The 24,627-nt window shown below is 45.6% G+C and overlaps 1 protein-coding gene across 1 annotated transcript in view; it reads left to right on the plus strand.

The window, feature by feature from the left end:
- Window positions 1-24,627, plus strand: part of PAX5 (paired box 5) — a 218,491-nt gene that overhangs the window by 186,365 nt on the left and 7,499 nt on the right. Inside the window, exon 9 of the mRNA XM_084628658.1 lies at window positions 16,629-16,715. Coding sequence (XP_084484784.1) covers window positions 16,629-16,715 — 87 coding nt within the window. The remainder of the gene's footprint in view (window positions 1-16,628; window positions 16,716-24,627) is intronic.

The following is a 24,627-nucleotide window of genomic DNA, read 5'->3' on the forward strand; positions in this document are numbered from 1 at the left end:
AATATTTCTCTGACTCCAGTAAGAGGAATGGCTTTCCAAAAGTATGAGACTGTGCCCATCGGCTGGACAAAACTCTTCTTTCCAGTGTATTCTGCACATCTCCCATCTGTAATATAGAAATCTGCACTTGTTCTGCTCCCCAAACCTCCGCTGACATCAATGGCAGTATCGCACGTGAAGAGGTACTGAATATGTGACTGACGTCCATGGTACATATCGGAGAGAACTTTGTCCAGAAAATGACTTGTGCCTGCTTCCCCGTTTCTTACTCCTTATCTGTGTTAGTGTGGCACTCTTGAAATAAACGGAGTTACACTGGAGTAAAACTGGAGTAGCAGTGGGGAATCAGAGTCCATCATGTGCAAAAGTCATCAGGGATCTGTTGGACACACAAGGCTTGTCTACACGGAGTGATCAAGTGTGCCAGAGGCACTATGCTAATGCGAACTAGGTATCTTTTAAGGCTTGGCAGCAGGGGCAGATAGAGCATAGTACCGTAATGCGCTTTACAAATTGCACCTCTCTAGTGCACTTTGGCAGTGCCATATGGACAAGCCCAAAAAACTCAGTTACTCTGCTCAAATCCATAGAGTTAATCCATACCTACCTATAGTAACTGAGTATCAGAGGGATAGCCGCGTTAGTCTGTATCCACAAAAACAATGAGGAGTCCGGTGGCACCTTAAAGACTATCAGATTTATTTGGGCATAAGCTTTTGTGGGTAAAAAACCCACTTCTTCAGATGCGTGGAGTGAAAATTACAGATACAGGTATAAATATATATTGGCACATGAAGAGAAGGCCGCCTTCATCTGAAGAAGTGGGGTTTTTACCCATGAAAGCTTATGCCCAAATAAATCTTTTACTCTTGAAGGTGCCACCGGACTCATCGTTGTTTTTATAGTAACTGAGATCATAACGTTGCCCATTTGGGCATAATTGTACTCTCCCTGAAGTCAAATATAACTTTGCTTTTTACTTAAATGGGAATAGATTAAGGCCTATAAGATCAATGAATCCATTTCCAATGTTGTAATGGAAGTTGCTGTTTTACCTTGTAATGAATCATGCTGCCATACAAACTGTCAGAATGGATCAGACCACGGGTCCGTCAGCAGTAATCTGATAACCTGCCATAAGGAAAGTTTTCTTCCTGACTCCTATCATTTAGTGGTAGTTTATGGCCTGAAGCATGAGAGTTTCCATCTCTTCCAAATCCAGTTATAATTCTGGTATTCTCGCTGTGAGCAACCAGGCACATTATTTTGTCCTAACGTCATTTTGGAACCAAATTGGAGAGGCAAAACGTGTCACTCACAAATATCATAATTGCTGTCGAGGTAAAAATCTTCTATTCTATGGCCTGTTCTACACTTCAGAGTTTTGCTGGTATAGCTGCATTGGTTAGGGATGTGAAAAAATTGCACTGCTAACTAACACAGGTATGCCAGCAAAAGCCCCAGTGGATATGCAGTTATATTGGCAGAAGAGTCCCTTCGTGCTTGTGGACAAGCTACTGGTGTCAGGGAACTGAACCATAGCTTCACAGCACAAAGGACTCCAGGCCTGCAGGGCAGGCAGTGGCAGGACCCCTTACTGGTCTGGGCAGTCCCTAAAACGTTACACTAGTATAGCTTATTTTGTTTGGGAACTGGTATAAGATACAGTGGCAAAAGAACTTGTTGGTACTGTGTCTGCACTATGAAGGTTTGCTGGTACCAGTATAGCTATGTGTAGACGGCTATACAGGTCCTCATAACCCCCTCATCAATGTAGTAAATGCACTGCTGGACGGAGCTCATAAAGTAAGGTGACTAATATCTGTCACATGTGGTTCCTTCTCCTCTATCCTCTCCCCAGAGGAGAACCATGTGTGCAACGGAGTGTTTTGTTTTGGTCGGGTTTTTAGCACATACATGCTGCTGAGTTTTGGCTTAGGGAAGGCAAGTGGAAGAAGCGCGCCTTTCACTCGGAGCGGGAGGTGGTGGGGGAGGTTTTGCGACGGGCCTAAGCTCCTGTGGGAGTTTGCAAGGACACTTGGCCCAGCAGCAACCATGGCAGATTAGTGGTGGTCTCGGTGTTTGTTACCTGTAGCCTCCTCTGAGCTTCTGCTGTCTTTCTAAAATAGTCAATAGGGGTGATGAATGCAGAAGCAGCAAGTCTTTCTAGAAGGTGAATGCTGTTGAGAATGAAGAGTGTTGTCCTAAAGACAGGTTTCAGAATAGCAGCCGTGTTAGTCTGTATCCATAAAAAGAAAAGGAGGACTTGTGGCACCTTAGAGACTAACAAATTTATTTGAGCATAAGCTTTTGTGAGCTACAGCTCACTTCATCGGACGCAACTAAAGACAGTGCTTTTCTGTTTCCTCCTCCCTCTGCGCTCTCTCACCCTGGACTTCAATGACAGTTTATGGTAGTAAGGAGGATTAGTTACACTGAGAAAAAAATGAATGCACTGTTCCCTGTGGGATTACACGGGCATATTCTCTCTTTTCTCACTGGCATCATGTTTGTTAGTCAAGATGCCTGTATCCTAAACGCTACCTGGAATATAACTGGCCAAATTAAAATAGCGATATTGCTCACCTCATAACTGATCTTCTGAAATACTGGTAAAGGGAACTGCCCTGACTGTCCTTTGGGTTACACTTGAAACTTTCATGGTATTTGACATACAATCCTGTTCCACACAAGACTTTTTTTTGATAACAGATTTTAAAGTTGTGTGCATTTAACAGCTCTGTCATAATGGTAATATGCAAGCTGCTGCAGTACATTTGGGTTGCTAAGTGCAGTATTTAGCCCTGTTCTCCATGCAGTCAAGCATATCTTAACTCCCTGGATAATGATTGTTATTGGAATTTGCTGAAGAAATTTATGGCCCATATGATTACTTCCACAAAAGAAAACGTTAGAAAGCAAATAAAAAGTCATGAGACTGTTAATTTAAGAAAGTTACTGTAGTTCCTTTGCCACCAGAAAAAAAAAAAAAAAGAGAGCGTGAGAGAGACACCTGTAGCCCTTGTCAGGAGGGGTTGGAATGGAAAAGAATATCACAATTAATCTACAGAGGCCTGCTTCAGATGTGAGTGCAGTGGATAATTCTCTAATTTACCCCAGAGTCCAATACAGAGTGGACAGTGTACTGTTATTCTTGGCCAGAAGGCTATTTTTTCCCCACAACCTTCTGTTCTTTTTCCTTCAGTGGTTGAATTTATTGGACATTTTGTGGTGTTAATCTGTCGACTTGAAGGGCTAAAGAAGAATATTGTAAACCTAGAGCAGAGATGGCAAAAGGATATCGCTAATTAGAATTGGAAAACATACAGGCAAGGACAAGTCTGATGAGAAAGGGCCTCAGGGGTTATAGCCATATGGAGAGGTTAGGAAAGCTGTTCTCCTATTGATGTGTAACTGTAACTCCCATTAATGTTAATCATAGTGTGTGTGTGTGTGTGTGTGTGTACAATTCAATGTGCATTCACGACAAAAGAGGAAATTCAAAAGGGAGCTCAGCTGAGATTTAAAATCTGCGGGTGACGGAGACGGTGGATACATCTATGAGAGCAGGTGACAGACTCATGGACAAGAACTGTATGGGCTGCAACTGAAAATATCTTAAAGGGATTTGGAATCGGTAATTAATATGTGGCCAGACTGAATAGCAATAGAAGGAGCACATGTGAATATATTCACGGGAGAGTCATAAAGGCACTGGGGCCTGATCCAAAACCCTTTGAAGTCAATGGAAGGGCTTCCATTCGCCTCAATGAGCTTTGGATCAGGTCCTGAGAGAAGAAAAGAATCTGGAGTTAAAATAATGGTGGAGGTGTGGCAATGCACCTTGACTGGCTCGTTGGCTCTCTCCTTCCATTCTAGATGCACATGCGCTGGTACTGAGCAAAGACAGCAAGAAAGAATTTGCATGCATGCTTGTGAATAAGCCCCCGATCCACTTTGCTCGTATTCATGGTTAGAGTTCTGTGGTATCTGGAATCTCCATTTCACAGGAAATTCTGGGATTTTGAAATTAGTTTTCATTCTAATCAGAGCAAAACTTTTGAACTTTGAAATTTCCCATTAAATGAACTTTTGATTGACCCGAAACAATTTTTTAAAAATGTTTCATGGCACTAAAATTGAAACAGTTGATCAGATAAATCAAAACTTTTCAATTTTGGCTTTTAACATTTTTTTCATACTATAAGAGTAAATTAATTTCACAACAAAAAATCAGAATCTTCTGTTTCGACATCACTGGAAACATTTCACCTTGATATTTTCCCCCAAAAGGAGTATTTTGTCAAAATCCATGCATTCCCATGGAAAGCTTTGATTTTTAAAAAACAGCATCTTCAGACTGAAAACTGTCCTTTCGGAAAAACACACCTCTGTTCATGAAATTTGTGATGTATTTGTGAACATTTCCGTCAGCAAGTTTGTAATTCCCCAGAAGATTGGTGGAATTCAGAACCATTGCTAATGCCAGCATGAAAACAAGTATGTGAAATGATTTCCACCCCAGAGCCCCCACCGCCACTTGGAAATCTTTTTGTTGGGTCAGCTGAGAGGTGGAATGGGAAGGGAAACATACATTAGCAGCCACAGCAAAGAGGAAATGCATGAAAAGGAGCCATAGAGGAAGCAGCCTTCACATTCTGCCCATTTTCTGAGGCTACAAAGCCAGGTGAGGGTGAGGAGCCCTTTGCTCCACACGTGGGGAGGGTGGAAGGTCAAGCACCAGCCTCTTTCTCTGGGTCTACACAAGGGTCTGGGATGCATGGAGGTATTTGTGGTCTCTCCTGATGCTCTTATGAAGGGTCTGCTGGGTGATGACAACCCTGGGTCTCCTGTGGGTAACTGTGGGTGTGCCCAGGGCCTGTGAGTCTGCTTCACACTGATTACGCTTTCCCTGACCCACTGGCTCAATGCATAGAGAAGCCCATCTCTATCTGAGCCATGCTACAGCTTGCCCTGTTGTTTCTGAGCCTGCCTTACTACTGCAGTGTTCGACATGGACAAGAGGGGTCAGAGCTCCACGTAATGATCTGCCTTCATCCCAGACAAATTGCATATGGGTGGTCACTGCTGGCAATAGCAAAATAGCCTCATGCCCATGATGCTATGCTTTGCTATTGCTCTCCAGGTCCTGGCCGCGGCGTGACAGCTGCCGATAGCCAGTGCAGGGCGGCTGAGTCGGCACTGTGGGAACCTCAAGCATTCCTTTCCCCTGCTAGTAGACCTGTCCACCTCTTTCGCCACATCTCCCATATATGTTCTCTGGGAGACGCTTCAAGTCACAGTCACCAGCTCAGTGTGGTGTGTTCCTCCAGCCCCAGTAATACCACTTGTTTTGGCCACCCCTGGGACAACATTCATGCTCCCCATCCTCCTCCGGAGTCCTGTGGTAGCACCATCCACCGTTGCAGCAGCAAGAGCACCATCTTCCCTCTCAGAAGAAAAATCCCATCCATCCATCCATCCATCCATCCACAGCTGAGCCCCACTGTCCTCCGGATGCCCTGACCTTCCTTCCATTCCCTCCTGAGATTAGACAAGGACATTCACCACAGCCTCTGGGCCTAATCTGCATCCCCCAATCCCTACCTTCCTGCCTTTCCCACTCAACTAGTTCCAGAAATCTGCCGTTTCTCTGCGGCAGTTCAACGTGGGCTTCCAGGGGCCAGGCTGTGATGCCAAAGCTGGGCTGGTATTGCCTGTGGCAGGGCTCTTTCTGCACACAACCTAGCCCTGCACAGAGCCAGGCGACTGTGTTCTTCCTCTTCTGCTCTGGTGACTATCTCCTCTATTCATTCGGGGTGCAATTCACCCTGGGCAGAGGGCCGGGACTGGGCTTGTGAACCCCTCAGAACAGGTTTTAAGTGGGAGCTTGTGCTGGCTCCTGCATGGGGTGAATCTCCCCCAACGTTGGTTGATGATCGGGTGCTGCTCACTGTTATTAATTCGCCAGGGCTGGCTCACTAGCACAACACCAGCCACACAAGCACGCTCCCTGTACTCTGAGTGCGTTCTTCCCAGGACATGGCTGGTTCTCGGCAAAGGGCTGTGGTGAATGGTGAGTGGTGGCAGGAGCTAAGATGAGTGAACTGAGCAAATGCGCTTGGCAAATATGTGAAACGGGGTTTGTGTATGCCATTGGAGAGGGAAGCTTAAAGCTGCACGTTCCCCATCCCCTGTATCTCTCTCTCACACATACATGCTAAATGACTCTGATGAATGGTGGTAGAGAGCAGAAAATGGGGATTAATAATTTCAGTGGATGAATTTGGCAGATATAGGTATATAAAAGTGTTATGTATAGTATGGGAAGAGGACATGCAATGCATAGCATTCCCTATCACCCCATGGCAAGGAACCAAACGTGACCTCACCCTTCACAAACACTGTGGCGAGCCACTGGTTGAACGGCAGCATGACAACTGAGGATCCAATCTGTGCACTTGGCAGACAGATGACAGAGTAAGTGGACTTACTCTGAGGTGGGAGAAATTCAGCCATTCCCCAAATCCACCCCTGCCAGAGCCCGGCACTCAGTTAATTCAGGCCACTCAGCGAAACAAGTGTCTGTTGGCAAATTTAGAGACTAGTGCTGGGTGTATACACTCATGGGCAATAATGTGGTTTGAAAGAGACAGCAGAAAATTGAATGCAAAGTATGCTAGACAGGTGGTAAATCTGGTTTATAACTTTCTGCTGCCATCAAGAAGTGACTTGGCTATTTTTAAATCTAGGGTTCATCTAGCCCAGTATAATGCCTGTTCTTGGGCAGAAGCAAGATTTTAAATGTTTTAATATACCCTTGGCCTGCTTCTCTCCTCTTTTTGTCCCTGAAGTGCTTCTCTGCCCTCTCCTGGAGAGATTCAGCACTTCCTCTGTTTATAACCAACCGTATTGCCACATAAACCCAAGCACAGCCTTGTGTGGGCCACACAGATTCTACAGATTTTAATAAGATTTAAGGTCACTTGTATTGATTTATATTTTAACTTCAGCTTGTTTCATATGTATTTAGATAGGTTGTTTCTATGTACTGTATTGTCTATTGAAACACTTGGGTAAAGTATAATGATATAAACATGATGACAAAACACTAATGAATCAGCCATTAGTTTATTATGTTGAAGCAGGTCGCGGGCGTTATGAAATGCTCTGGTGGGCCTTGTTCGGCCCATAGGTTGGGCACCCGGGTTTATAACATGTCATTTACTCAGTCAAGGGACAGAAACAGTATCAGGGGTTCCTGATCTCAGCCACGGTAGTGTAAATCTGGAATGGCTCTGTTGAAGTCAGTGAAGTCACTCTGGGTTTCCATTGGTGTAATAAGAGATCAGAATCTGGTTCCAGATGCCCCATTGGTCTGGCCAAACAGCGCAAGTAGGGTGAAACTCTCCCCTGTGTAGAAAACCAGCACAAGGCCTGGACACCACTAAAGTCACACTGTTGAGGGCTTAGATGGGACTTGAGCGGTCCATAAACCTTGGCTTGCTCTCTGCTCAGGGGTGAATTTCTGCATGGAGTGTGTTGCAAACAGTACTGCCAACATCCCAGTTCAAAAATCATGAGTTAGGCCCCCAAAACTCATGAGATTAAAAAAAATACACTGTGAGTGCTTTTTATTTGCTTTGTGACTGTAGTTCACACGTCTGAGTTTTTCTCCATAACCTTGGGGGCTGGAAACGGGCTTTTTGAATGAAAGCTGAGAGTCTCATGCATTCAAATGACTCCAGGAGCTGGGGCTTTAAGAAAAAACACCAAATATTACAAGACTGGAGTTGGTAACACTGTTTACATGTAGCTGTCAGTAATACGCCATAGTCAAAAAGTGTTTGTACAGATTATTTGTTCAAGAGTGATCCCCAAAGATCATATTCTTCAAAACTCCAGTGTGTTTGTGACTAATGCACAAACAGAAACAGGCGCTAAATATGCTCAGGAGATTTTGTTTCTCCATCTCTAATTACTCTGGGATAGATTTTACCTCCTAAGTAGTAGTTTAGCTGGTGAGTAAGCCCTTTGACTTAAATCGGACTCTTTACAGGGTAAGGGACTATCTGGCTAGTGAGGCTGGTGGAATCTCGATCTTATATTAACAGTAATGGCATGAAACATTGAACCCATTTATGGCAACGTTTAAAAGGATCTTCTACACGAGCCACGAGGAAGTACAAAGGCAATGGAAGCCTTTGCCTCAGTACCTTTTTGGTTTGGTGGCTGTAGAAGTCAAAGCTTTCCTACAGTGATGCAGTGAGAGATGATTGCTTTAAAGGGGGGCAGTCTTAATGAAGGCCCTTGCTGTTAGGCATGAAGGAACAATGGATCAAATCACAGTCCCCTCCTCCCCAATGCACGTGCGCACACGTGCTCACACACAAATATATCCCTGGGGAGTTGATGCATAGTATTTCTTTTGTCCGGGGTTGATCATTAAACAGTGCTGTCAAGAAGTATATCTGATGGGTCCTGGACTATCGGGTGGAAATCACAAGGCACTCGTGCAGTGTCATTCATCTGGTTTAGTTTCACTGTACTCCTGCACCATTTGTCTGTCCAAGGCCTGTGATGGTAATAACAGGGCTGGTGGCTTTTCTCCCACTTCCTTTTTTTCTCCTTTATCTCTCTCCCCTTCCCCCCCGGCTGATGGATATGCAGAGTATGTGGGATGAAGCAAGTGGTACTGTCACTGAACTGATGGTGTTCAGTGACTCCTTGAGCTCTTGGCTGGTCTGTACTGCAGGAGCCTGACACCCTGACCACTGAGGCATAAAAAACAGAGCATTGGAAGCCTCAGCCTGTCAGGCACCAGAGCGTCCCCCAGAGAGGCCCAGAGATGTGTACACAGAGGGAGGAGGGGAGCAGAGGCTGGGGAGGGGCGAGGAGAGAGAGTGAGAAAAGAATCAAGCAATGAAACGTTGGCTTGTTTCTACTGATGCTCATGCAGGAGCACGGCTGATTATTTCAAAAGCAGAGCCACCTGCTCAGTAGCATGCATAGCACAAGAACGGGGAGAGCTGGGTCTTCCTGAGCTGCTAGCTAGGAGGGGATGGGGGACGCACAAGATCCAGACTACAGTGCATGGGAAATCTAGCGAGTTCTGCTGTCTGGTCTCTTTGACAAGCCTCAGCGTGATGAGAGAGGTCCTCTGAGAAGTCAATTGTTGCACATTTTGCTGGAGGAGGATGCAAGGCACACTCAGGATGGCTGCATGGTGCAGCCGTGCTCGGGATTGGGGTTGTTGGCTCACGCTTGGAAGAGTGAGGCTCGAGTTCTCATTCAGATTCTGGATGCCGTGTTGGGGGTGGGGGGGTCTGGGTGAGAGCTCCTGATGGGTGGGATGGGAACCTGTGGAGTGAGCCATACAGCTCACTGCGCTCTCCTTGTGCCATGCTAAATGATAGGCTGGGAACTGGTGGAATGGTCCATGGGTCAGATATGGCAATTCACACTGTCCTACATCCCGCCACTGCCACAATATATGCCACAGTTTCAGGGTAACTGCATCTATATTCCCCCTCCGTGGTTGCTTGAGGGAGCCCTTTTAACTGTTTCTGGCTCCCAACCATCACCTCTCTTGGGTGGAGACCCGAGTCTCACTCCCTCCTGACCAGGAGTTTTAAGGCTGCACAGCTCCCTAATCTACCCTGGATATCCACAGCAAACCAGGCTGCCTAAAAACCCCAGTGCTTGCGCTTTGCTTTCTCTCCAAAGGCCAGGGTAGTGCCCACAGTTATCACACATCTCCTCCTTAGTGTATTGATTCAAGGGTAAAAGCATTACAGAGAAAACATGAAACCGGTAAAAGTTCCTACACCCTTGCCAAAATGTTTACCAGAGCTCTGGTAGGCTTTAGTCCTTCAAACCCCACAACTGGGTTTTCCCCATGGTTATAAGTTCATCTGTCTTAGATCCAGAACCAGTACAAAAGCTGGGCAAATCAGCCATTTCTTTGTACAGCTTGGGCTTTTGATCTTGGCCTTCTGAACAGGTAAAGAGCAGACAATAACCCTGTTCTCAGGGCTAGCTTCAAAAGGCTGGGTTTTTGTATGACCAGAGTTGGGTAGCTTGCATTAACCTCTGCCTAGGGATTCCCCAGGAAGTCCACTTAATGTCCCAAAAGTCTATACTTGTCTGGCACAGGTTCAGTATAGTCTTTTGAACTCCCAGGTCTCACGTCTGTCACATCTCTCCTGCCCCCCACCCCCAGGGAGGCTACATACAATTCCAGTCCCCAATAATACATAAACTTGATATAATTAGGTCTTTCAAGGATATTGCAGGAAATTGCCATATTTGTCACCAGTTCCTGCTGAAGATACCACGGTACATCCACACCTTGAATACTGCATACAGTTCTGGTCGCTCTGTCCCAAAGAAGAGATATTAGAATTGGAAAAAGTGCAGAGAAGGGCAATGAAAATGACTAGCAGTATGGAACAACATCCATATGAGGAGAGATTGAGAAGACTGGGACTTGTTTGTTTTAGAAAAGAGAAGACTAACGGGGGGCGTGGGATGTACGATAGATGTACAAAATCATGACTGGTGTGGAGAAAGTGAATAGGGGAGTGTTATTTACCCTTTCACATAACACAAGAACCAGGGTCACCCAATGAAATTAACAGGCAGAAGGTTTAAAATAAACAGAAGGAAATATTTCTTCACACAATGCATAGTCAACCTGTGGAACGCATTGCCAGGGGATGTTGTGAAAGCCAACAGCATAACTGAGTTCACAAAATAATTAGCTAAGTTCATGCAGGATAGATCCACCAATGGCTATTACCAAGATGGTCAGGGACACAACCCCATGCTCTGGGTGTCCCTAAACTTCCCACCGCTAGAAGCAGCTGGCACTGGTCACTGTCAGAGACAGGACACTGCGTTAGATGGACTATTGGCCTAACCCAGTATGGCCATTCTTATGTTCTTATCAGTGAGTGTAATTAGGGTAACTTTGACTTATTTCCTGGACAATGTTTAAGCCATTACCTTTCATAATTTCATATTTCACCTATGCATATAATAAACATTCTGTTAGCGAGCCAGCATATGTCCTTCAAAAACCTGTACAGTCGTTTAACAACCATCCTGTGTAGTGTCCTACATTAGAATATATGGGTCTGAGCTGTCTGATGCCCCCTCTTATCCTTGTTCTCCCAAAACCTTTCGGTGGGAATTTGAGACCTGCCCCCCTCCTTCCCCAGTCAGACTCCCAGAACCTTCGTTAGTGTCCATATTGATTAGGCTGCAGGCAGGCTAGCGGGATTCATCACCCACATCTGATTGCCTACTAGCCTCCAGGGTTTTGAAGGACTAAAACTTACCAGAGCTCAAGGTTGGAGTTGTGGTGAGCTCTGGTAAGCTTCTTAGCATGTATGTAGTTCTTTAATTGTTTTAATATCTTTTCTCTGCAGTGCTTTCACCTTATGGATAAACATGCTTGCTTAGAAGGAGATGTGCGGTAACTTGTACCTGCCTGCAATACACTGGTCAGAGCCCTTGGAGAGAAGGCAAAGTGCAGGTGCTGGCTTGTTTAGGCAGTCTGGTTTGCTGGGATTATTACAGTGTAGATCAGGGAGCTGTGTGGTTAAAACCCCTGGTTAGGATGGAGTGAGATGAGGGTCTCCTCCCAAGAAAGGTGATGGATAGGAGCTGGAAACCTTTAAGTGGGTGCCCTGGAGGGGTCACAGCGACCATTATGCCCCATATAGGTGCAGTTACCCTGAAGCTGTGACAGCCCATTTATCTCATTACCCTGTCCTTGTGACCTCTCCCTGGATGTGCTGAGGTTTGGTGGAGTGGCCCAGACATCTCATCGGCCTGTCCTTGTGCCACGCCCATCCTGGTGGTTTTGGTTATTTTAAAGTAATATTTTAACTGAGTTTTTTTATTCTAGTTGCTCTCCTCAACCAGTAAAGAGGGCAACCACCTCAGTGCACAAATCTCGGCATGTCTGTCTGCTCAGTGGGAAGAACTTTGTAAATAGCGTGCATCAGGTAGGCTGTGAGGTTGGTATAGAAATCCTTCGCCACAGGCAATGTATCCGGGTGATCAAGCAATTGCGAGGTAACTCACACTGTGGAGCTGAACTGTCCCTAAGCACTTGAGGGAGGGACGAGGGCTCTGCATTCACCCTACAGTTACTCAACATTTTGTTGTCTCACATGGTTTGAGGGAGTCCGTGCTAGTCTCAGCTAGAGAGGGAGTCTGGAGCAAGCTGGAAACCCAAAGGAAAATAGTCGACGTTTGGGTTGAGCAGGCAGTCTCAACTGCAAAGAGAGGGAGCCCGCAACTCAGTTGTAAAAGGGGCTCATTAAGTGACCCTTCTCTGAAGCTGAATAGCTGTTTGAATTTAGTTGAGTCGAGCCTGGGTTGCAAATTCCAGATGGCTCCTGTTTTTCAGCCTGATTCTTCCCTTCCTATATACAGCGGGTTTTGGCAATGTTAATTCACCTTGGGAAATGGTAACGACACCACAGTATCAGGTGATGGTCAGAGCGTTACAGCATGCTGCCCCTCCACCCTTCAGCTGCCGATTCATCCTACCAGCACCAGGCATGTCTGACATACAGTCCTGGTTCCGTCGAGCCCTTGTAGCACTGCCCTATCACTGGAATGTATGTGTAAACACCTGGAGGACGGTTGTCCCGACTGACATGTTCTGATATGTATTGTGTCAAATCTGTGCCCACAAACACAGAACACTGGGACCTCTCGTTAAACGACCCGGCATGCCCCTTAGCTGATAGAACCCAGACTAGGGTGACCAGACATCCTGATATTATCGAGTCTGTCCCAATATTGGGAGCTTTGTCTTATATAGGCAACTATTACACACACCCCGTCCCGATTTTTCACACTTGCTATTTGGTCATTCTAGCCCAGAGAATGACTGCAATTGGTAGTTGTTAATAGTCAGCTAATAGACACCACTAGAGGGCGACATAAAGTCTTCCTAGTGGGCTTTCTGACCCATGACACCTACATCCACCACCAGTGGCAGCACAGGTGCCCCTCTCTTCCCCATCCCATAAATCATTCAGTCACACACATTAAATGCATAACCCATATTGACACTGGGAAGCTCCATTATGTTTTGTTATGACAGAGTAGTCAGTGTAATGCATCTTATTTATAACACTCTTCTCTCATCCCGCTCTTACTTCTTTCCTCTTCTGCTTTATCTCCTTCCCCCTTCCCAAACCCTTCCCCTCTTTTCACTCTCAGGACCATTTTCCCAATGTTCCTCATTGGTCCTTTGCCTCCTTGCTTTTTTCGAGATAGCTCATTTAAAAAACAAACAAACCAAGAATGAACATTAAGGCAGAGTTAACCTTCGGGTATTGTATATCGCGTCCTTCATCATTCAACAGGACAGGGAACAGAGAGGAAACGTATACGCTAGGCACTTTAACAGGAATAGAAATTTGGGAGCAACTCCATTTCTAGTCGCTCACAGTAATTAACAGAGTTGAATAGAAGCAGTAATAATAATAATAATTAATAAACCACCCAAGCCTTTTACAGAAGTCTAGTAAAGATGTACTGGGCCCTTTAAGGAGTAATGTTTAATAATCTGACATTCAATTGTTTGAATCTTTATTTTTCACTTCTATTCCTGTGAAAGTGCCTTAAGCCGCCAATTTTGGAGCAGCTGTTGGAACCACCAAAAACCTATGAGTTTTTAATGTTAAAGAAGCAACCGTAGGGACCGAGGAATTGCCAGACTGGCTCAGACCTGAGGTCCATCTAGTCCCATATCCTGTCTCTGACAGTGGCTTGGAGCAGATCTTCAGAGGAAGGTGCAATCAGCCTTGCATTAGGCAGGTGTGGAACAATCTGCCCCTACAGTAGGTCTTCTCCAAGTCCCTAGTTAACAGAGATCAGTTTAAATCCTCCTTCAAAATGTATGTGATTTATTTTAGCATTAACTCCTTTAGCTTTGGATACACCTGGTATCCATATAAATCTCCAATTCCTTTTTGAAGACTGCTAAGTTTTTGGCCTCAACCATATCCTGTGACAGTGAGCTCCGCAGTCTAATTCCATGATCTATTTGTGTTTGCCTCCTTTTATTTTCATTGAAAGTCCTTTAGTTCTTGTGTTACAGGGGCAGGGAGAACAAAAATGGCCTATCTCCTTTCTTTAGATCAGTCATCGATTTTTATGGACTTCTATCATGTTCCCCCTTGTCTCCTTTCTAAGATAACAATCCCCATCTTTTCAATCTCTCTTCACCTAAGTTATTTTCCAGGCCCTTCATCATTTTCATTGCCCTTTTCTGAGCCCCCTCCAGTTCTGGAATATTCTTTTGAAGATGGGGTGACCAGCACAGAACACATTATCCAGATGAAGCTGAGACACTGTATAATTTTTTTTGTATTATTCTCCATCCTGTTCCTTATGCATCTTGTTTGCTTTTCTGACTGTAGCTTCCCATTGAGCAGAGGTCTCCTTTGAGCTGTCTGTAATGACATGGCATTTCAACTAGAACTAGTTGGGAATTTTTTGACAATGGTTTTTCTGTTGAAAAATGTCAATTTTGTTGAAACATACATTGTTTACGAGAAAGGGGTGGTTTTGATGAATTTCCCGATTTGGAAAAAAGTTTCAAATTGTCAAAACATTTCATTTTGACACTTTGGAAATGAAAAAGGTCTGGTTTTGGTTCTAAATGGATTTTGTTGTTGTTGTTTTGAAATTTAAGTTGATTTATAATAAAAAAAATTTAGAATAAAAAAGATCAAAATCAAAATGAAATGCTTCAAAATGATTGCAATGAAATCTTTCAGTTGACCTGAATGCAGGTTTTTTCTGGTTTTTTGATTCATGAATTTTTTTGAGTTTTTGATTTTTTGTCCCCATTTTGAGTGGGAATAACTTCTGAAATCCCAAATCCACAAGCTGTGTTACCCAACTAAAAGAGGAAAAGTACGCATAGCATTCTCTGGCTTTATTTCATACTCTAGTTAAGTCTTGTCTCAGTGTATATGCCGCGAGAAGCGAAAAGACAGATTAAAAATAACTGTACATTAAAAGAGGAAGACAGACCCTAAGATGAAGAAAGGGGTCACATGGGTAGGGAGCCGGGGTACGACTCAGAAGGTGCTAGAAAGGTTACAGCCCAATATGGTGGCCTCAGCTCTGTAGGCCAGGAATCCAAGATGGCTGCCTTTGCACAGCCCAACATGGCAGCCATTAGCCACGGAGGCCAGGAATCCAAGACGGCCACCATTCCACAGCCAAGATTTTGGCCATGAATACCAAGACTCAAAATGGCGACCATTCCTCAGAGGCTAGGTCAAGCCTTTGACTACAGCGGCCATTTTGTTTCTTCACAGACAGAGCCAAACATAGGCCAAAAATGGAGGTGGAGGGATAGCTCAATGGCTTGAGCATTGGCCTGTTAAACCCAGGGTTGTGAGTTCAATCCTTGAGGGGGCCATTTAGGGATCTGGGGCAAAAATTGGGGATCTGTCCTGCTTTGAGCAGGGGATTGGACTAGATGACCTCCTGAGGTCCCTTCCAACCCTGATATTCCATGATTCTATGACCTCCTCCCAACAGATACAGCAATAAAGTTTTGGCTCATGTGAGCACAAGACAGTTCAGATGAACATACTAGGACTGGCAAGAATCACTTCTGAACTTCTTCCTGGCTTTTGTCAGGTGGCTGATGGCCTTAATGTTTTGATGACCGTGTGTGTGTGTGTCAGAAAAAAAATCATTCCTGGCAGATTGTAGAATAATAGTAATTATTATTTGAATTGTGGTAGGTGCTGTACATACTCATAACAAAGTGATGGTCCCTACCCCAAAGAACTTACAATCTAGGTATCAAGCAAGAGATGAGAAGTGTACAGAACAAACAGCTGGGGAGAGCAGAAGTAACAGTGAGACAATTCTGAACAATGTGGTAATGCTATGAGCTCACGTGATGCTTTGCATGGCTGGAGCTCAAAGCCCTACACAGACATAAGCATCGTTATCCTGGTTATAGAGAGGGAGAGAGGTCCTGAGGCTTGCCAAAGGTGATGCCGTGAGTCAGAGGCGGCAGTTTCCTTGAACAAACTGAGATGGTTGTGTCCATGTCTAGTGTGTCTAGAACTTTAACTGCTCCATCTCCTCCAGCTTTTGGAAAGCTTGGCTGAAGAGATACGCTGTACCTCTTGCCCTCAGCTTGGCCAAACTGGGACCCAGATGTAGTAAGGGGAAAACTTAATTCCAGGGATGAGGCTCAGCATGACCCCAATCCCCCTGGAGTTTCTCCTGAGGGTATCTAGCCTTAGTGTTCCCTATCCTGGTGAAACATAAAAGGAGCTGGAAAGATTCCCACTAGTTTGGATCAGGCCCAGCGTGAGGACCGTGAGGAAAATCAAGAGGAAAATCAAAAGGAAAACTCTATCCACTGATTTAGAGTTTGTTTTCTAACAAGTGTCCCAATTTCCATTCCCCAGGGAACCAGGTGGACCGTAAAGCCTACAATAAGAATTGCACTGGATATCACCTAGACCGCAGACTGTATTTAGCTGCTTCTTCCCCCTCGCCTCATCAGTGTGTGTTTTATTGCAAAATTACCATTTGTTTTGTTTTTTCTTTCCCTTACTTAGGGAGCGAGTTTTCTGGAAGTCCATACAGCCACCCACAATATTCAACATACAATGACTCCTGGAGATTTCCCAACCCTGGATTGCTAGGTGAGTTTTCCTACCTGCGTTTCTACAGGAACAGCCTGCTCACTGCAGCTGCATATATCCTCACTGGATGTTGGGCCAGCTCTGGCCTGTGTGCACGTCCAGTCATGGTAAGTGAGAAGCATCTCCTTGCATACTCTTGTGTCCCCTTGTTGGATTCCCTCTGACTGCCCACAATGACAACAATCCTGCTTCAAGATATACTAGTACAGACTCCTGGGCCAGCATGGGGTCCTGTCTCTCTGCTGGCTGTTCTCTCGCAATCTCTCTCTCACTTGCATGCACGCATCACACTGCCTCATACCTTGCCCCCATTCACTGACACGTACAAGATTCAGATTGGTTATTTTGTGGGCTACAGAGTCCCTTGCCTGCAGAACATGGTACGGTCACTGTGCTGTTAAAAAATAACAATATCCTGGTATTTGTAATCAACTGAAAATGTTTGTTTCCAAATTATAATAAATAGTCTATGCCAGAATACAAGACCAGATAATTGCCTGCAAGGTTAGTTTAACCTGCTCGTCTCGCTCGCTACCAATGCCCATTCTTATCAGCCCCCATTTCAATTTTGCTTTTGCCACAGATCTGGGCTCTATTTCTGGGGGGGCTTCTGCTAGCAGGAACCCCGACACCTGTGCAAAATCTTTTCAGCTTGAGAGGAATCTCCTGAGCCCAGGGTCTGTGCTAGCATATCCTCATGCAGAATGGGGGCTCTAATCCACAGAGTGAACATGATTCATTTTACACCACTGTCTCAAAAATTGGCTCCCTTTGACTTTGTGTATACACACAGCACATAGTAAGGAGAAATTTCCTGCAGTTTGCATGGAGGAGGTAGGCAAAATACCAATTAATTGTCCTCTCTCAACTGTAGGAATAGAGTTTTCCAGATTTATGGATGACAGGCGGATGTATGTGACCACCAGCAGTGGAATAATTTTGAATTTTTGTCTTTTTTTGTTGTTGTTTCTTTGTTTTAAGTAATTGAACCTCTAAGTAACTGAGCTACCCAACCTTTGTTCGTCATGATTCTTGTTGAGCTCCTTTGGGAGTAACAGACAGCTACAATGCCCCATGCCATGGTACTGGAAGAATACTGCCACTTGCAGTACTATAGTTAAGGGTATGTTAGTGCTTCCCTCATAAATCAGGGGCCAGATGCTCCACTGATGTAATTTTGCATAGCTCTACTGAAGCCAAACAACCTACATGGATGTAAATCCATGTAGGATCTAGCCCAGGAGTTAATATAAAACTTTGATTTGGATGCATGAATCCACTTTAACCGAGACTGGTAAAAAGAGAGGGTGTTTTTTTCCGCAACTCTTTTCAAAGAAAATGACCTGGTTTTAAATTGTACAATTGTAGCAAAATCCAACAGCAGCTCGTCACCCCTGTAGGTGTTCTCCGGGTATGGAGGGGGTGTTCTGTATGTGCAGAAAGCTAACAGCAGCAACAAAAACATGTCATTTGAAAAGGATGCCATCTGCAAAGTCACTAAGGCTAAGATTCTGAACCCCTTACTCACATTGGAAAGGAATTACTTACGCAAGTAGCCTCATGTACTGATGACATACTGAAGTTTAAATACCCCTTGAAAACGCACTGCTACTTTGATATCTACAAGTAATGATAATAGCATGCTTCTATGGAAATTTCAGATGGATAGAAATATATCGAACAGAGTGAGCTGGACTCTTGGCCAGTATAAATTGGCGTAGTGCTTTGAAACCAATGGAGCTACACTGGTTTGCACCAGCTGAGGGACCTGTCCCAGTGTCTTGAAAACGTTGCAGTTCGATTGAACTGAAGCAAAAGATTCCCCTTCATTTTAATCCCCTATGTTACAGTCACTTCACAAAAGCACTTCTGAGCCATTTTGAAAATTTTCTGAACAGTGTATTTGTATGATGGGTAAGGCTAAGATTTAGTCATGGCCCATGACCTATTCATGAGATTTACCAAAAATACCCCTGACTAAATTTCTACTTCTGGGGCCCCACTGCTCCGGGGGACCCCTGCTGGGAGGAGGGCCTGCTCTGGAGTAGAGGGTTGACTGCTCCCTGGCTGCTGCTCCCAGGGACCGCTCTCCGAAAGGCCTCTGGGCACCCCTGGGGCTGCTGCTGCAGTCCCCCTGGGACCACTGCTGCTCTGGTGGTTCCCCAGGACACCCACAGGACCACTGCTTTGGCACTCCCTGGAGCCAGCCACACCGGCTGCTGTTCTGGTGGATCCCAGAGCCAAATGCCCGGGGCCGCCTGAGCAGCGGCCAGTGCGGCTGGTACTGGGGACCGCCAGAGCAGCTGACCCTGGTTGCTCCAGCAACGGACGGTGTGGCTGGCCTTGGGGCGACCAAGCAGCTGGTCTTGGGGCCAGCTGCTCAGGCGGCCCTGAAGTCAGCTACACCAATCGCTGCGGAAGTCACGGAGGTTGTGGAAGTCACAGATTCCATGACTTTCTGCAACCTCTGTGAAAGAATCGCAGCCTTAATGATTGGCTAGGAGGCAACAAGAGCCATGCAGAGTGTCAGCAAAAGAAATCTAAGCTCAAGATTTATCCTTTGGAGCCCGATCCTCTGTCCTCTACTTGGACAAGGCTCCCGCTGACTTAATCAGTGCCTCAATGAGAGTAAGGAAGATGGTTCTGGGCCCCAAGTCATGGTTTCACAGGACTTATTACTTTCATAACAATATGAGTTAGGGAGTGAATGTTGGCTCCAAATTACCATCCAAACTCAGAATGGCCTAACTGGTGTGACTCTACATTCCTGCAGCCAAGATTTTGGGGGGTTCTTTTAACTCTCTAGAGGATGTTTTCACTCTCTTGAGACCAGCGTTCATGCAGTATCTGATTCAAAGCCATGGCCCTTACAAAGTTAATCACAGCATGCAGTGGCAAGGCTTGTTTTCCAAAGTCCCACTCCCTTATTGAGAGGACAGGGTAACACCTTGAACACTTAAAAGAATACACGTTCAGTGAATTCTCTTTGCTGGTTAGGAAAGAATCGTATCAACAGGAGTTGCAGCAAGCTGAGATTTTGCCAGTCCCTAGTGCATCCTTTTGGGAAACAGAAACTTGGAAAAGGGGAGCACTTAATCACAAGAGGCTGTGAGAAAGGAAATTTCAGCATGAAAAATGATAGATGGGGAGCAGCACGAAAGATAATGGGAGTCAAGTGAGCTAAAACCACAGGTGACCTAAAGGATGGAATTGCTGGCTCCTGGGCTTTTCCTTCCAAACATGCATTAGCCGTGAAGCGTGTTAGCTAGTTTCCCTCCCTTAGGGTGGTGTTTTACTATTAAATGGGACCCAGTAAGTTGAAGTAGCTGATCATTCAGCAATACCAATTCTGCACCTGTATACACACACGCCTCTTTGTTCTGTAGGGCTAATCCTTCCATAGCGCACTGCTGCCCACATACACCCCTGGGCTCAGTTCCGTTTTCATACTGGTCCAATAGAGGTTAACAGTGTATGTCCTCACCAGGCTAATCTGAACGCAATGTGCTATGGCTCTTGTAACCAGGCCGAGGACCAAACTAAAGTAACCTAATCAGAGTGGCTGATGTGTATTTGTTTTCTTCAGTATTTTTAAATCACTGGACAGGTGCTGAACAGGCAGAGCCATCTAATGCCAGCACAAGTCATTTTCGCTGTCTGGAGCCTTCAGGCCATTCTGTTCGATACTACTCAGTTTCTTATACTGCTCTGATCGGCCTGGTACCTGAGCATCTTCCTCTGCATTCAAGTGACGTAATCAGCCTCGTGTGTCAGACCCCTGCAGGTTTGCAGGCTTTCAACTCTGAAAAATAAGGACCCAATCCTGCACCCACCGAAGTCAGCAGGAGTTTTGCTGCCAACTTAGTGGGAGAGAAATAACCTCCTCAGTTTCAATATGAGAGGGTCTTCTGAGCGCAGCTTACACCTTAGTTTTCACTCTGAAAGTTGTCCCGCTGCAGTGACCAGTTATCAGTGTGTAATTACGTAGCGAGCAGTCATAAGGCTAGGTGCATCCTTCTTTGTTTTCCACTGCAGTGTTCAAATCATAAAGGCTGCTGTGATTTGTGTGAACACACACACAGACACACACACACACACGGTCAGTTATTGTTATTGAGGTCTAGCGAACCAGCCTGTTTAAAGTCTACTTACCACAAACATGCTAAAAGTGGATAATCGCAACACAGTCTAATGAAGAAAAATGATTCAATTTAATGCTGGTTTGTTGTAATAACTTCTTTACCATTTTCACTCATTACTTTCGACTGGATGTTGATCACAGCAGATTTTGTTTGATGCACCGTTCCCACTTCTGAACTGACGTGATTTGTGTGCATTGTGAAATGTAAGTGAGTATGACAGGGTTCCCTTTTGGACAGACTTGAGCTATCTAGCTGTTGTTACAGGAGACAGGGTCACAAGATCGACAATATTGGCATGGCTTCATATGAGGTGAAAGGGTTTGGAACCAGTCAATTAGGATTAGAATCAGTTCTTCAGGGGATTTCTATAAAAGGATTAGAGAACAAGTATGTGCCAGAAATGACTGTGTCAAGAAATAAATTGATGATTATATGAATTAGAAAGAAAAAATGACAGAAGAATGGACAAGTTTATTCTAGATGAGAGGGTAATGACAGGGGGAGAGAGTGAATGTTTTGTGATGTGATGGTTTCATTTTTCACTTTAAATACAGGCCTTTTTGATTTCACCGCAGAAATGTGAAGTGGAGAAAATCAAACTTACAAGAAATGTGGTGCTGTTGAGCCGCTTCAGAGAAATATTGGGCTTTAATAACTGCACTGAGTCAGAAATGTAATGGGGGCAGGAGGAGGCTGGAGGAAAATGGCTTTTCATTCTTTTAGTCCTGCGAGATTCAGGGTGGAATCCTGGCTCCCATGAAGTCAAAGTGAATTTTGCCATTGACTTCAATGGGGCCTGGATTTCACCCTCTATTTCTTGTCCGGCAATGATCTACTTTTTTCTCTGAATTTTCTTTGTGTTTTTGCCTTAACGTTGAGACCTGCTTGGTCACTCCGTTCGGTTTCATCACTCTGAATCGCTAATTAATTGTTTAAAGGCAGAGCTTTCCCTAAGCCTTGTCCTTTGGTGGTGCTGGATCTGGAATCCCAGCTGAAGGATGCGTCTAGACCAAAGGTGGGCGAACTATGGCTCCTGGGCCACATCCAGCCCGCAGGACCGTCGTGCCTGGTCCCTGAGCTCCTGGCCGGGGAGGCGCCCCGGCCCCTCCCCTGCTGGTCCCCCTCCCCCACAGCCTCAGCTCGCTGTGCTGCCAGCTCTCTGGGTGGCGTGGCTGGCTCTGGCCGAGCCACGTGGCTGCGAGCTCCTGCCGCTCTGAGCGGCCCAGTAAGGGCAGGGTTGGGTAAGGGGGTGAGGGTCCCGGGGGGGCAGTCAGGGGACAAGGAGCAGAGGGAGGTTGGATGGGGTGGAGGCTGGGGGGGGGGGTTGGATAGACGTGGGAGTCCCAGGGGGCCTGTCGGGGAGTGGATAGGGGTCGGGGCAGTCAGGGGGCAGGGAGCGGGGGTGGGGGGTTGGATAGGGGGAGGAGTCCTGGGGGGCCGTTAGAGGCGGGGGGTCCGAGACGGGGTGGTCAGGGAACAAGGAGCAGGGGGGGGTTGGATGAGTGGGAGGTTCTGAGGGGGGCAGCCAGGGGGCGGGAAGTGGGAGGGGGCAGATAGGGGCAGGGCTAGGTTATTTGGGGAGACACAGCCTTCCCTACCCGGCCCTCCATACAGTGTCGCAACCCTGATGTGGCCCTCGGGCCAAAAAGTTTGCCCACCCCTGGTCTAGATGGTTGGGAAATCCTGCCTGGGCATCCAATGAGCTGTGTTGTCCTGACATCTCAATTAATCGTAGGGCGGGGCAACCAGTGCACTAAATTCTAGTGACTAGAAAAGGACTTTCTTGAACAGTCTCCTGTTTTTTAAATTGATCTCACATTGCAGATGGCTCCAAAGCAAAACCTTGGCTTTGAACACCTCTGCGCGTTGAGGCACAGACTGGTCGGAAATAGAAGATAGAATCCCATTCTTGGAGGGGAAAAATCAAACCAAATGAAGATTTTGTGCTTCATTGGAAATGCGCCTGGTTTTTTTTTCCTACAAAAGAAGTGGAACAGAACAATTTTTTCTGTTTAGTTTCTAATTGAAAAAAATTGTTCCAGTTTTCCAAGCTTTTTGTTGTTTGTTTCCCCACTGTCTCTCTTTTTATTTCCCCTTTTTGGAACAGGGAAGGAGGAGGTAAAACAATCAGTGGAAGTGGGGGGAAAACCCAAAGCCCCAGATCTTTAACAACCAAGAAACTAAACGGAACTTTTTCACTTCCATATTTTTAATATGACTCTTCTGACCAAAATAATAATTTTTCATTAAAATTTTCAATTGGACTGAAAAGCCATTCCCGCCCCCCCCCTTTTTTTGGACTAGCTCTAATTGGAACTGTTCAAAAATCACATCCAGCACAATGATCAAACCAGGACCTTCAGCACCCCTCTGAGGTAGTTCCTCAGGTGTGTTATCTCCATCTTCAAGATGGGGAACCAAGGCACAGAGAAATTACATGACTTGTCCACCGTCACAGAGGGAGGCTGTGGCAGAAACAAGAATTAAATGCAGATCTTCTGGGCCCCGGTATCTAAGACACAATGTTCTCATTCCTCCCTTAGAGCAAATTTCTGCCCTTGAGATTTGCCTTTCATTGCAGCCTTCCACCTGCACTACAGGGGATTCCCTGCTCTGCAAGATAAATTTCATCAAGTCACACTGAGCAAAATTCTGCCACCCTCACTTGACCCAACCCCCCATGCAAGTCAAAAGGCATTTTGTTCACTGGAGAATCCACACTGAGTTCCTCCTGAAAAGGAACACGCATGTACTGCTAGCTGCAGACCTCTGAATGTTAGGGGTGCTGCTCCTGGTATTCAGCTGGTCTCCATGGGGTAGCATTTGTAACACTGTTTGAGAATTTAAAGGATCATATCAGATGAAGGGTGTGTTCCTCCTCTTGCCGTGCACGTACAACACTAGTTAACACTCATGAGTTTGAGTGCATGAAACAAAGGGAATTAGTTTTTCATGTGTCTCAATGAAATTCCTTTTAAACATTTCTTCTATATATACATTCCCTCCACCCCCCCCATCCTCATATATCACTTCCTTTTGAACTACACTGGCATCGATCCAGTCCATACTTGTTGCTCTCCTTTATGAACTCTGAAATGCTATAAAATATCTATCGGTTCTTAAACTTTTTACCGTTTTAAATAGGTTTTTATCATCTTCCAGTGCAAACTGTAAATGTTTCCCCAGCAGGAACATGCCTTTCCTTCAGACAGGAATACTTGAGATGCAGCAAAGAGTCAAAACCATCACATGCTTTTCTCATATTGTTCAGTTTCATAGAGTTCATCTAGTTTGACCCCCTGCATAACACAGGCCATTAAGTTTTATCCAGATCTCCCTCTATTGAGCCCAAAGACTTAAATTAAACCAAAGCATTTTAGTCCTCGGGAGACTAGCCTGTTGTGTGCCATAGAGCAGAGATCAGGAGAGACCGAGGTGCAGTCAATGCCCGAGGCCCCTGTGGTGGCAGGGCCTGGGTTAGATGAGATATGCCCAGATGACCCCAGCAGGTGATGCACCGTCTGTGCTGCAGAGGAAGGCAAATTCCCCCATGGTCTCTGCCAGTATGACCTGGGGGAAAATTCCTTCCGGACCCCAAATCCAGAGATCAGTGTGACCCTGGGCATATGTGAGCAAGACCCACCAGCCAGAAATCGAAGACAGAAGATTTTCTGTACCACCTCACTGCACAGTCCACCCCAACCAGTATCTCCTCTGTAGCCAAGGCAAATCTCTTATGCTTCAGAGGAAGGTGTGTGGGGGTGGGAGGG

The sequence above is a fragment of the Lepidochelys olivacea genome, assembly GCF_965140295.1.
Source record: "Lepidochelys olivacea isolate rLepOli2 genome assembly, chromosome: 5".
Taxonomy (NCBI): domain Eukaryota; kingdom Metazoa; phylum Chordata; order Testudines; family Cheloniidae; genus Lepidochelys; species Lepidochelys olivacea.